The following is a 15070-nucleotide window of genomic DNA, read 5'->3' as shown; positions in this document are numbered from 1 at the left end:
CCCAGCCAAGTTACTCAGCCCCTCTATACCTCAGTCTCCTTATCTGTAAAATAGGCATAGTAACAGTGTCTATCTCACAGGTTTGTTGTGAGAGGGAAAGGAGAGAGTGTGTGCATATCATATAGTAGTTAAGAGAGTGGGCTCTAGAGCCAGAATTCCAGGGTTCAAAACTCAGCCAGTTCAAAAGCAGTTCAAAACTGCTTCTCAGCTGAGCAAGTTACTTGCCTTTCTTTCCTCATTCAAAAAGTGGGAACAGTAATACACCCCCTTTGTAGAATTGTTTTGTGTGTTGACAAAGTGCTTGGATGTGACTAGCATACAGTACACACTCAATAAATACTGCTAGCATGATTAACAGAACAACAGAACATGATATGCATAAATGTATGTTAGCAGCTATTATGTATCATCGTTGTTATTGTTATTATTATAGTTATTACCCTGAGTCCTGGTGAGACCACTCACTGGCAATTTAAGGACACTCTGTATACAACCCAAACTGTAGACTTTGGAATAGATACGAAACAGCATCTCCCTGAACAAATTCCATTCCCTGGGTGTCACAGGCCCACTTGTCACCACGGGACCATATCTCATCGCAAAGCACTGAAGGGTGGGGAAGCCAACACAATGCCTGGGGATGGGCAACTGGGCCCTCAAAGCAAACTGGCACACAGCTCAACCCTCCATTCAGAAGCAGTCGCCTTCTTTCCCATCAGCTTGGATCTCAGAGTTTCCTTTGCCCTTTCAAGAGTGGCAAACCTCAGTGCAAGTGACAAGCTATTGTGAGACACATAGAAACACTTACTGGCATCAAGACGGCGGAAGATCCTGGCATTGTGGGGTTGGGCAGGGTCCCAGGCATGGAGGCTGGCATGGGCTGTCTCTGTCTGTTGTGGAGATGTAGCAGAGAAGATAGAGAGCCTGGGACAGGCCTGGGACAAAGAAAAAAAACAAACATGATTCCTGGTGCCCTGGGCCTGTTTCCCCAGTGTCCAGAACAGCGGGGACAACAATGTCACATGTGCAGCAGATCAGATCCACTGATGGGAGAGTCACATAATTGAGGATATTAGGGAAATAATAACAAATAAAACACAAGCCTGGCTTCCTTTGCTGCTTCCTAGTTAATATATCAAATTCCACTTCATTTCCTGACCTCTGTTATCTAACTGATGTTCAATAGGAACAAGCCAATAAGTCTCCTAAACTCTCGCATCTTAGGGAAAGAACTTGGTGGTGAAATTCTTTGTTTACTCAGAAATCTCAGCCCTCTGAAGTGTCTTAGAGCCTGAGATCTGCGTACATTTATTTTAGCCACACTCTCCCACACCTCTGCCTGGAAGCCTGCCTGGCTTTGCTCTGGAAACACTTTCGCTCTCTGGATTTGCAGAGCAAACTTCATTCGTGAATTCCCCACAGAAATCTGTTTTGACTCTTTCATCGTTCTCCACCGTGAATGGAAAAAAACAAACCAAAGAAGCTGGATCCCGGGGCGGCAGCACAGCTGGCCTTTCTCAGAGCGAGTCCGGAGCCTAGCCTCCAATTACCAGCCTCTCATTTCATAATAACGTGAGGTGTTAGGCTGTTTCACAGAAACTGATTTGGGCCTGACCTACAAGACTTGGGTAAGCACTCCTCGGGGGAGTATTGTACATAGTTTGAGCTTTTGCTTCAATTTGCCAGAAAAAAAATTTAAGGGCCTTAAATTGATTTAATGAGCCAGAGAATGTGGAGCTGAGGGAAAAAGGGAATTATTTGTGTTTATTAAAAATGGCAAACAAGTGACCTCTCCACATAAATTCTCAATCTCCTCACGCTTTTGCTCTAGGGAGCTGTATAAATGTCAAATCATTAAATTAAAGACCTAACAACAAACAAACAAAACAAAACAAACAAACAAAAACCTCCCAGGACCTCTGAGTCTTCCATGTTAAACAACCTATCCCGAAAGTTATGCTAGAAACTAGTGCTTCCAGAATGAATGCATTCTGTTAAGAGAGAGAGAACAACACACACATACACACACACGGAGAGAGAGAGAGAGAGAGAGACAGAGAGAGGCTCCCTCATGCTAAGTGCTGGGCAAAGGTTGCAGACAGAGATGTTCTGGGTAGGACAATGCTTTCCTGTGCTTCTGAAGACAGCCCTGTCTAGTACCTCAACTAGAGTAGGAGAAGGAGCTGCTTCCCCGGAGTTCCTTTGACTCCCATGAAAAGTGGAAGATTGAGGTGGGGGAGAGAATGCCAACATATTCTTCCTTCACATGCCTATTACAATTTCAAAGAAGATAAAGTTTTCCACTCTCTTTGCCCAAGAGCTCTTTTGGAAATAGAGCTAACCACCAGAGTCACACATCATAGAACGATTAGTCATTAATCAGTCAAGATTTATGATCAGTTTAGAAAGGTGTATATATGAAAATATAAAAGAATATAAAGAGTTCGAGACCAGCCTGGCCAACATCATGAAACACCATCTCTACTAAAAACACAAAAATTAGCTGGGCGTGGTGGCACATGTCTGTAATCTCAGCTACTTGAGAGGCTGAGGCTGGAGAATTGAGCTGAGAATCCACCACTGCACTCCAGCCTGGGCCACAAGGCGAGACTCTATCTCAAAAAAAAAAAAAAAAAAAAAAGAATATAAAGCCTTTCCACAGAGGTTATGCAGATGTACACAAATTACACCCAGTTTTATTAGTAGAATGTGTATGTGAGGAGATACACAGAGAAGCTAATGGAAGCAGCTTGTAACGATGATGAGTGCTTTCGGATAAGCAGATGAAGTGCTATGGGTGTTTCTTGACATGTACTCTTGGACCTCTGGAGTATAGATTGACAATAACGACTAAGAGGGCCTTTGAAGGTTCTGTGGCTTTTACAGATCTAGAAGACTGCTGGTTTCAATTGCTCCAAAATACCATGGCAGGTTGTGCCTTCACTAGGTCTTAAAGTCTCCTTCAGAGGTGGATAGACCGAGTCAGTTCGGTATAGGATGTGGTTTAGTCAACCAAATTTGTTGATATCCTCCAGTCTTAATGTTTTGTCTGGAAAATTTACTGAATAGAAAATAGTAGAATATCAAAGTATATAATGTTTAATAATGGTCAGTTCTTCTAAATCCAAGATAAATAATCCAAACTCCCTACCTCCATAATGAGAAAGATTCATTGAGAGGACCCCAACATACAGCTAATCATCCATCTATATATCCATCTCAATAGATGTACACAATACATCTATACACACATACAGCCTTTTACCATATGTTTGTATTCCTAGTCACCAGAGGGGAATGTTTTGAGTATAGACAGTTAGGAACAAGTAAAAATATTATAGCAAAGACAGCTAAAAACATTTTTTTATTATGTTGGTTTACAATATCATGCTCATGGGACAACGGGCAACATACTATCATCATTTACATTCTGTCTCCAGTGGGACATACGAAAAATAATAGTGTTCATTAGGATTTTTTTGAGGCGTCCTTTTTCAAAAAGAAATCAGGGGATCTCTCTGAACCTATTCTGGTTCAGGGGATTGCCCATTTAAAAAAATAAAAATTAAAAAAATTAGAGAAAAAAATTAATTAAACAACTTAATGGTTATGCAAATGGGGATGCAAAAGTAATTACATTTAAAATGAGTTTTTATTCTTCCTGAAACCATGGAAAACTCTCAGTTATATAAATAGTTTGGGAATGGTATGTTTCATTTAATTCAGTGTTCTTATTAGGTAAGTTATTTCTACACTTTGTAGAGACCTACCAGATTTTAAAATATCAAGTACTTCCTCATTAAGATAGCCTTTCAGGGTACTAGATTCTCTTGGGATTATAATAATAATTTCCTAATGATACTGATCAGGCTAATTAGTGATGTATAGAAGGGAAAGGATTATTTGCGACCTCTGTATGTTTGGATTCTGAATAATTTTGAGCTTAGAGTGTTCTACACAGATTCCATAAATTATTTCCCCACCCCCCACCTACCAAACCAACAGAATTTTCTCTCCATTTCTTGCTTGAATTTTTAAAACTACAAAACCTGAAAAAAGTAAATAAAATGACCTGTGCCTACCCATCACTAGGTATATAAAGGACTAGACTGAGGCATGTAGCTACGTAGCTAGGTCCAAGAAACAATCATTTGTCCAGAATGCTCATATCGTTAAAGTAAGCATGGCACTGGAATAATTGCATTGTCTAATTCCCTTTGTGTATATTGAAATTAGGATTATTATTTAATACACTATACTTGCATAAAACTTTTTCTATTGCACTTAAATAACGTTTCTTATTTTTTAAGGTATTTTATTGTCCCTCACTTCATGTGCCCTGAAACAATGCAGTGAGGTAGTTAGGTCATATTCTTCCCATTTAAGTCAGGAGTATGCTGAATTCAGAGACATTTAAATTTTCCCAAGGTCACATGGGTCATGAACGGGAATGGGGCTTATACTCAACTTGCAGTATAGGGCTTCCCCCATCACACCTGGATGGCTCCCATAACTACGTTATTATTGATTTTTTATGCTAAAAAATTCACAGTTCATTTCCTTTGATATTCACACTGCTCCCTGGACTTTCTATAAAGTAGTAAAATCCTGTAATACTGCTAACGTGAGAATTCACTCATCCACATGAAATTACATTTTCTTCCTTTAAAACAAAACAAAACAAAACTTCCCAAACAACACATCAGTTAGACTCTGAAAATAATATGGCAAATTGCAGTAAAGTTGTGAAAACAAAGACCCAACAGTCCTTCTCCAGTGCAGGCTTGTTGCCATGAGCTAATAATTCCAGACTTTGTGTAGGCCAAGCCTCCCTTTTAATAACCATATGCCTCTAGGTAAAGTATTCCTACTAAAAATTATTGAGGCATGGAACAAGGTAAGATGTGTGAGCTCATGTTGGATTGTTCAATTACTAAACTGAGTCCTGCAGCATTAAGAGTTTTCCAACTTGACAGATTATTCCTCTTTCTACACTTGTATAAACATACTGCTTACGGTTGAAATCTATGTAAGCTTTTCTTTCAATTAAAATGTCAGGGATGACAGACTGTGTTTTCACTGTCCTTAGCAGAATGATAGGCACCGCAGTGAGAGATTTCATGTCCTCATTTTCCCCCCGAAGGATGTTTTCCTGTCTAGGGGTGTCTGAAAAGTCAGAACTGTGTCTACAGGTCTTCTTTGCCCTGGGGTAAGCCTATCCTCAGGCCAGTGCTTTGGTCTGGAAGGTGCGCAGGGGTTTCTCCACCCTGCTCTCCTTTCTCAGGTCTTCAGAAGATCTGTGGCACACTAGGACTATCTGTTACACTCTCAGGACAGACAGATCTGCCACATATGTGGCCAGGCAAAGGAAAGAGGGTCAATAATGAAAAGAAAGTAGGTTAGAAGATGGGAAGATATTGATCTTCCCATTTTCTTTTAATGAGCATCAAAAGTAGACCATAGGCTGGGTGCAGCAGCTCATGCCTGTAATCCAGAAATTTGGGAGGCAGAGCTGGGTGGACCACTTGAGCCCAGGAGTTCAAGACCAGCGTAGGTAACATGGAAAAACTCTGTCTCTATAAAAGGAAAAATATACAGAAACTAGCCAGGCATGGTGGTGCTTGGAGGCTGAGGTAAGAGGATCACTTGAGCGCAGGAGGTAGAGGTGGCAGTGAGCCGAGATCACACCATTGCACTCCAATCTGGGAACCTGGGCATCACAGTGAGACTCTACCTCCAAAAAAAAAAAAAAAAAAAAAAAAAAAAAAGCAGACCATAGATATGGAAGAAATCTTGAAAAAAATTTTAATAATAACATAAAGACTTGGTGGAGAATAGAATTAAAAAGCAAAAAGCTTCAGGGAGCAGGAGGATATCCAGATGTCATTGTTATTAAAGTTACTGACTGGGGGAAAAGACTCGTAACTTTCAGGCTCTCCATTTCATCATCTTCTAATGAACAGATACGCCTATAGGCTATCTCAAAGGCTCTTGAAGCTCTAAAATTCAGATTTCAGGCCTTGAAAATAAGATGTTCTTAATCCAACTAGATTATGACTTCCATCATGATAAGGGTATCATGCACTGCTCACTGCAGCATCCACAGTGCTTAACCCAGCATCTGGCACACAGTAGGTGGTCAGTGTCTTCATTCAGTGAAATCAAGCTGGTCCAGCATTTAGTTCTTCATATCAAAATTGCACTTAAAACACGACTAAACCCCAAATAGAAGGTGTTCCTAAAAATTAAGAGAAGTTGATTAAAAAGGCTTTACATTCCATGGGATTCATACTTCTTTCTCACTTAAATACAACAAAATTTCACACACAGACCACAAAAAGAGTATTTGCTCATTGTACTTGTATTTGCTTACGCAAAGAAATGGTGCTTCTGGTCAGGTGAGGTGGCTCACGCCTTAATCCTACCATTTTGGGAGGCTGAGGTGGGCGGATGGTTTGAGCTCAGGAGTTCGAAACCACCCTGGACAACATGGCAAAACCCCATCTCTATAAAAAAATAGAAAAACTAGCCAGGCATAGTCCCAGCTACTTAGGAGACAGAGGTGAGAGGATCACTTGAGACTGGGAGGTCGAGGATGCAGTGAGATGAGATCTTGCCACTGCACTCCAGCTTGGGCAACAGAGTGAGACTTTATCTTAAATAAATAAATAAATAAATAAATAAGTAAATAAATAGATGTTTTAAATGTGTGCTTCTTTTGGAACTTCTTAAATGAAGTCTTGTAGCCTAATTTGGCAAACTATTTTTTGTTTTGTTTTGTTTGTTTGTTTTTGGTCTGGGATAGGAGACTGAAATGCTAAAGAGAGGAATACAAACTCTTAAATCTTAAGAGGTGGCAATTACTAATGCAAAATGCTTATTCCTCATTCTTCTCCAAAGTGGAATCTAAAAATTTCTATTTTTGGCTGGGTGCAGCAGTTCACACCTGTAATCCCAGCACTTTGGGAGGACGAGATGGGTGGATTGCTTGAGGTCAGGAGTTTGAGACCAGTCTGGCCAACATGGTGAAACCCCATCTCTACTAAAAATACAAAAATTAGCCGGATGTGATGGTGGGCACCTGTCATCTCAGCTACTCGGGAGGCTGAGGCACAAGTCACTGGAACCCAAGAGGCAGAGGCTGCAGTGAGCTGAGATCATACCATGGCACTCCAGCCTGGGTGACAGAGTGAGATTCCATTTCAGTAAATAGCTTGGATTACAGGCGTGCACCACTACGCCAGGCTAATTTTTCTATTTTTAGTAGAGACGGGGTTTCACCATGTTGGCCAGGCTGGTCTTGAACTCTTGACCTCAAGGGATTCGTCTGCCTCGGCCTCCCAAAGTGCTGGGATTACAGGTCTATTTTCATAAAGAAAGAAAACTGTTAGAATAATCAAGTAGAAGGTTAAATAGAAAGACAATATACTTAGCTTCCTTGGCGGGTAATAATTACATTGTAAAATGCAGTGATGTGTAAAGTGAAGGACATGGGCCAGACTACCAAGGTTGGAATCCTAGTTCTATCACTTACCAGCTGTGTGACCTTGGGCAAATTACTTGTCCTCTCTGTGCCTCAGTTTCCTCAACTATAAAATGGAAATCATAGAGATATTTATCTCATGATACTAAATGAGCTGTTGAATATACTGAGTTATTTTTGTTATTATTATTCTGAAATGTTGATCTAACAGCAGATTAGTCACCATACTACAATCAAAAAATTATGGCTTGCTCTAAAACACCAAGCTTTAGCTTTAAAGAACCACAGTCCAACAAATGTAAAATGCCCAACACTGGCTGCATGTAAGATATTTCTTTAAATATCCATCAACTTTAGATTTCCAAACCCTTCTACAGACGCAAATGAACTTCTCTCACCCACAACTTTACAGAATTTCAAAATGACTTCACATTATTTCTCAGAAAAAGCCCTTGAAAATATTTCCTCAAAATGGAACAAAACTAATTCCCCAGTATCTTGTTTTTCCTAAAAACAATGACAAAAATTGGGAACACAGAAGCAAGAATTAGGAACACAAGAAAGCTGCCTGACCCATATTTTTAAAAGACATCTTATTACCCATATCTTTTTGTGAATGAGCTCATGCTCTGAACCAAATCTTACCATCAAGCTCCTAAAGATAGACAGCAGATATAATATTTCCCCTTTTAACAAATGACACAAAGAAGTAGAAATATTTAGCCCTAGAAAAGGCATCAAAATGCCAGCAGACTCAATTAAAACATGTATTCTCTCTTTCCAAGCTTTCCTAGGCTCAAGGGAGGGCTGCTGGCGGAAGATCTGGGATTTCCCCATCTGCTTTTCTTTTGGTGACACAGAATGTTGAGTGTGCAGGAAGAGAATTTTGCCTTTGTATCTGTAGCCTATTCTCTGCCTCTTCCCTAGCCCCTATCCTGTCCTAAAACAGTCTCTGTCAAACAGCGAATGCTCTAGCTTATCAGGGAGAACAGTAAGCCCACCTCCCTGTGACACAACATGACAAGCTCCAAGACCTTGCACCATTGGGCTTCTGACTACCTCTCTCGCTCCTTGCTCTGGGCTTGGTATACCTGCCATAGTGATTTCCTTTCACCTTCATGGAAGCACCATCTGTCTTCCTGCCACAAAGCCTGACATATGTAATCTTCACCACCTTCTCTGGGCAACCACATCAGACTGGAGCCCTTTCTCGAGTGCTCTCAGTATACCCTGTACATTTCTCTAGGAACATTTGTCACTATTCAATCAATGAATCAATCAGTCATCAGAGATCAATTAAACAACAAATATGTGTCAGGCTTTGTGCACTCTCTCATTTTAGAAAAGAAACTGGTTTGGCCAGTTAGATCATTTAATTAATAATTTAGTTACAAATTTCCAATTGGTGTATATATAATGATAAATTAAATGTGTTCTGTAGGCTCTTAGAATGTATCATCTCAGCTTCCTGATTGTAATTCATCAATGATTTTTGTTTAATTTTTAAAGATGGGGTCTTGCTATGGTGCCCAGGTGGGCTTAAAACTCCTGGGAGCAAGAAGTCCTTCTGCCTCAGCCTCCCAAGTAGCTGGGACTGCAGGCACTCACCATAGCATCTAGCAATTCATTAATTTTGAGTAATTTTTTAAAATGTCTCTTCTCCCAACTAGACAATAAACTTCATGAGTCTGATATTATGTCTACCTGTTTACTGCAGCAGATATTTCTGAAACTTAAGAGAGTACATGGTACCTAGTAGGTGCTTAATAAATATGTCTTTTATTAATGAAAACATAAATATCAAGAATCACTCTAACAACGGACAGTCCAGGAATCATGTTCGGTAGATATCTTCACTTACTAATAAGAATAAATTAACTGATTTACAAGTCATAAGTGAAACTCCATTTTACATTAACAGCTTAATACAACTCATTTCTGTTCTTGAAAAGCATAAAAGGTAATGTGTAGTTTTTATCAGCACCCCTTAAACTCAAGCTTTTAGATGAGTTCTAGACCCATTTGTTTTCACATCAATTAAATCAATTTCCACTTGAAATTATATTTTAGGCATTTCATAAGAAAAGGCCAAGGATAATTCAGGAACACTCATCTGTCTCCAATCTACACTATGTTTTAAAAATTGGATGCCTGCCCTGCAATAAGGTTGTACTTTAGAATGCTCAAAGCTCTGCACAAGGAGGCACCAGTTACACCCACACTGTGGTCAACTAAACATCTCATTTTTGCTTTGCATGGACTTACCGATATTGACAAGGGCACTTTTGGATCATTATCACCAGGGTGTTGGAAATTAACTTTACCACACGAGGTAAATTTGGGCCTCCTTTTTATCAATTTGGTACTACTGATGCCTTTATTTTATGGATGTAGTATCTGTTGTTTTGGAAATAACTTCTTCTTCTTCTTCTTTTTTTTTTTTTTTTTTTTTTTTTTTTAAGAAAAGCCTGGCTTCATGAAAGCCAATGGTAGTAATAAAACATAATACAGCTAACAGATCTGCATCCTGCTGGAGCCTTTGCCTTGTTTTATAGCATATACACTGCATCTACTTAGGCGGAGGAGATGTTTACTAGGGCTTTCAAGCGTTTTAAACACAGAGAGCAGTAATAGGAGGGGAGATCCGAATTTATGATCATTCTGTTAAGACTATTAAAGCAACCTCTTTTTGGCTTCTTTAGTGACTGATTTCTGCACCATTAATCTGAATTCGTCATGCAGTCAGCTTGATTCATTTATTAACCAAAAACATGGCTGGATTGGTTTCTAATGTACTATTGTCAAAAAAAAAAAAAATTCCATCTTCAAAATCTGATTTTTTTTCCTTACAAAGAGCAAAAAGCTTTTTATAAAGACCTTTCATTAAAGACTCTAAATGCCTGAACAGTTGGCTTTACCCATAGGTCAGACTTACAGACATGAAGAGATGGCTTTTCAATCAGCCAATAACTTCTCAGTTGCATCAATTATTCATAAAGTTACACTTAGAAAAGGCAAGTAAATGCAGATCAAAAGATGAAATGAAAGATGATTTTGAACGCAGCTTAAACAAGTGCTGTATGTCTGATTATTTGGGAAAAAATATCCTCAGAAAGACATCTCTCAGTTACATTTCTTTCTGTTGTGAGTTGTTAAAAAGATTCCTCCTTGCCTCATAAGGACAAATAAGTAGCCCTCTGATTATGAGTCTTGTCATTTACATGTGATTGCTGCTTGCATTCATTCACCATAAATGAATAATTCATGAAAACATTCACTGGCACACTTGCCTGGGTATTCTGTAGAGGCAGAGAGTTCCCTGAGCTCAGGGCCACATGGAGAGCCCCACCCCCATTCTGAGCTCTAAGTCAGCAATTCTGTTTAGGTTTGAGCTTGTCGGTTAGTGTATTTTAATGAATAATCTGTGGCGGAATCCACACCTCGCACAATCCTCCAATATCGGTATTCCAAACAGATGATGGAATTTTGAAGCCAAATGACAATAGCTCCAGCAGCAAGAGACTTCCATGAAAACAGAACTCTTGTAAAGATCTATTGGATCTTCCGGGCAGCCTCTGCTTATCCGGTGCCTCCTGCAAGGCTCTTCAATTCACTGCTGCCCTCACTCGTGCTTATTTCACCCTTTCGCGAATCTCAAGGCAGGGTCTCTTAGGCAGTTTTCAAATGCCTCTCCTGGGAGACCAAATTTATGACACCCTCCACCCAGCCACTCGCCGGGATTATTTCAGCTCTTTAAAAGGCAGCGCTAGAATTTATTAGCTCCACGATACATTGGCAGGGGAGGGATGTGTCAGTGGCCCAGAGGGAGTGGTTTTCAGCAGCTGTGACTACATGCATGGACTATGCAACCTTGGGCTGCTAACAGCCTGATTTCTCAAGTTCTATTCTTAATGATAAAGTGATATCGTGCTGAGAGGATCACTTATTCTCTAAGGAAACACAAACAAGGAAAGGGGCATTGCCTAACAAGGCTGAGCAAACTCTTCGCTGGGTTACATCCTAACAGGGAGCTTCAGGCTCTATCTCAATCACCGCTATGATCAAATCACTGAAAACGCTGGGAACAGAGTGAGGATTCCCAAAGAGATCCTTGTCAGGCATCATGGGGAGAAGGGGGATGTGTGGAAAATTTGGAGAAGGTTCCAGAGAAGCATAAGAAAATACTAAAAAGCCAGAAGGGAAGACTTACCGGAAAAAGTAAAGGGAATAAGACTTCTTTAGCCCATGGGGGAGACATTAGAGAAGGCTGGCAGATAATGATGATGATCTTCAAAGTTGCAAATTACTATAATCTGAGAATGGTCACCAGTTACTTTCAAACACAACTGAAGCAGAACAGTAACAGTACATCAGCAGCATGTGGATTTAACTTAGAAAAGAATATCTCCCAAGAACAAATAGTGTAAAACAATTAAACGGCTAATAGAGGTTTTGAAATTTCCTCTTACTGGGCTCTTAAAAAATAGACTTGTCCCTGTCTGGCTTGCTTTCTAGGGAGAAGGAGGAAGAACTGGCAAACCTCTTGGAGTCCTAAATTAGGTCTATTATTTTCACTTATTCCAGACAGAGTGGCTGACAGAAATGATAGAGATAACGTTGACTCCCATCCTTAACCAGGAAATCCAATAAGGTAGCCTTGTAGGGCTGACAGGCATAGGCTGTTGGCCGCCTGGCTCTGCCACTGCCCAGGAGTGTGTGCTCTTAGCAAGGCATCTAACTCCTCTGTTTCCTCATTGGCAAAAACCATGTGGCTGTATTATCCATGTCACAGGTATAGCATGAGGATGACTTCGGAGAATATTTTGAGTGTGCTTAGCCCTTTGAAGATGATCAATGCCTAATCTATTTAAGAGATGAGTGATCTTCTGTAGAAAATACAGTTTATAAGACTGCCGTTTTAAAACACAAAGTAAAGCTATATTGTTCTAAATTTGGGGGTAAAGCATTTGGGGAAAAGACCCAGAAACATCCAGCCTCTCTGAGGGGTATGGGTGTCTCCTCCATTACTGTGAGTCCCCAGTTATCCCCTATCATCTTCTCGGGGAAGCCGGCTTTCTCTCCATGCCAGACCTCTTACAGCGGGTAGCAGTTTCTCTCCTAGGCTGAAGGGAGAATATTTGAGAGCAATGAGCTTGGCACACAATAGGAGCCCCACAGAGGTTTCTTAAAAGACGTAATGAAGTTACCTCATGGTCTACTATCTATTTCCTGGCAGCTATACCCCTATGTCACATTCATGACAGGCATCTTTTTAAGGGCTATGATAACTTGAAACACTATCCCGATTTCTAGGGACAGTCAAGCTACCATTGGCTTGAACAGAGGGTATGGGGGAAGGGTGAAGTTTCTAGGAAACTGTGTGCTCTCTCTTGTGCAACCTTCCCTGAGCTACCTTTCAAGTTCTCCCACTTTGCAAGAGCACTTATCATGAAGCAGAATTGATATTAATCTGAAACACTTAGTAAAATAGTAGCAATAAAGCTCATAATAATGATACTTGGCAGGTACTTTACACTTTGCATTCAAGGATCTCAAATGGCTTTTCAACCTGGCTTTGCTATTTTCCAAGCTACTCATGGACTGGACACACAAGCAAAGACACCACTGAGTATGGCTTCCCTGCAGACAAAATTGATTCCATCATTAGGTTCTGAGATTGACATTGTGTTCAATCTATGTACACAAATACACCTGCTACATACAAACACCCACAGATACCTACATCCTAAAAGGCAAAAGTGCTAGAAAGACTTTTTTGTTTTTTTGAAACAGAGTTTTACTCTTGTTGGCCAGGCTGGAGTGCAATGGCGCGATCTTGGCTCACTGCAACTTCTTTCCCCCAGGTTCGAGCGATTCTCCTGCCTCAGCTTCCCGAGTGGCTGGGATTACAGGGAACCATCACCATGCCCGTCTAATTTTTTGTATTTTTAGTAGAGATGGGGTTTCGCCATGTTGGCCAAGCTGGTCTCGAACTCCTGACCTCAGGTGATCCACCCGCCTCGGCCTCCCAAAGTGTTGGGATCACAGGCACAAGCCACTGCACCCGGCTGAAGATTTTTTGTCTCTAACACACTTTTGCCTGTATTAGCAGGAGAAACTCTGGAACCCAGGTTTACATTTTAATAGACTTGTTTTATTTTGATATGTCTCTCAACCCTCTTCTCAGGGTATTTAAAAGTACAATTGAAATGCCTGTGTCTGTTTGTTAAAGGCATGGAATTTTAAAAGACTTACTTTTCCTTTAAGTTCATTAAAGAATATTTTGTTTAGGTTTAAATGATTACTTAAAAGCCACACAGGGGTTTATATAAAGTGTTTCTTCTAAGGTACGTTTCCCTTCCCTGGTGGCCCTGCATCTCGCCAAAGAGAGTGACTTGCTCAGTTTCTCAAGTTATTCCTCAGACAGTCCTATTCCTACTTGCAAACAAATGTGGTATTTGGGGTTTCAAGTTCAAAATGTAATTTGGTATCATTTCAGATGTGTTCCTACAGCTTAATAAACATTTTCCCCAGAGGGACTTGGGGTCTGATTTTAATTTGTGGTAGGGTTATGGGCACAGTAAATGTCAATTTTAGCTATAGACAATAAGTCCCTAGTATAAATAGAAATGGAAAGTGACTGACAGTACACTTAAAGAACATGCAAAACATTATGCTTGTTCACTGGTGGTAAGTGTTCCCCCAAAAATCCCTTCACTGGTCTGTCATGATAGCTTGGTTTTCTTTTTTTTTTTGAGTCAGAGTCTCACTCTGTCTCCCAGGCTGGAGTACAGTGGCACGTGATCTCAGCTCACTGCAACCTCTGCCTCCCGGGTTCAAGCAATTCTCCTGCCTCAGCCTCCTGAGTAGCTGGGATTACAGGCGCCTGCCCCCATACCCAGCTAGTTTTTGCATTTTTAGTAGAGATGAGGTTTCAGCATGTTAGCCAGGTTGGTCTTGAACTCCTGACCTCATGATCCGCCTGCCTTGGCCTCCCAAAGTGCTGGGATTACAGGTGTGAGCCACCACGCCTGGTCGATAGCTTGGTTTTCTCTTCAGATTGCTGACAACTAGTCACACCAGAACAGAAAGGCCAAATTGTGCTTTCTTAGGATGTGTCAACTTGAAGATCATAAAATGACAAAGTGAAGTAACTGAGTCCTGCATGGTATGGCTTTGAATATGAATACACCAGCAAGAGTGTCTACTGACTCAGCCAGTCCTTTACCTGGTGATTTTAGGCTGTGTCCTCAGTGCCTCTGAGTTTCCCTTTCTTCATGTACAAAAAAAAAAAACAAAAAAAAAAACAAAAAAAAAAAAACCAAAACGCTGAATCAACAATCTTCAAGGACATTTTCAACCCTAAAGTTAAATGAGTAGACATGATCAAGAGAGGGTAATCCGGTTGGGTGCAGTGGCTCACATCTGTAATCCTAGTGCTTTGGGAGGCTGAGGTGGGAGGATCTCTTGAGCCCAGGTTTTCAGACAAGCCTGGGCAACATAGCAAGATCTCATCTTTACAAAAAATTTAAAAATGAGCCAGGCATGGTAGGGTGCCTGTAGTGCTAGCTACATGGGAGGATCACT

At 40.6% G+C, this 15070-nt stretch overlaps 1 protein-coding gene across 7 annotated transcripts in view; it reads right to left on the bottom strand.

The window, feature by feature from the left end:
- Positions 1–15070, bottom strand: part of LOC105475779 (cAMP responsive element binding protein 5) — a 415489-nt gene that overhangs the window by 104859 nt on the left and 295560 nt on the right. For all 7 annotated transcript variants that reach the window (XM_011731266.3, XM_071094975.1, XM_071094974.1 and 4 more), the window contains one exon: positions 809–935. In XM_011731266.3, the coding sequence (XP_011729568.1) occupies positions 809–935 (127 nt within the window). The remainder of the gene's footprint in view (positions 1–808; positions 936–15070) is intronic.

The sequence above is a fragment of the Macaca nemestrina genome, chromosome 4, assembly GCF_043159975.1.
Source record: "Macaca nemestrina isolate mMacNem1 chromosome 4, mMacNem.hap1, whole genome shotgun sequence".
Lineage (NCBI taxonomy): Eukaryota > Metazoa > Chordata > Mammalia > Primates > Cercopithecidae > Macaca > Macaca nemestrina.
This window is presented reverse-complemented; position numbering and strand designations above follow the sequence as displayed.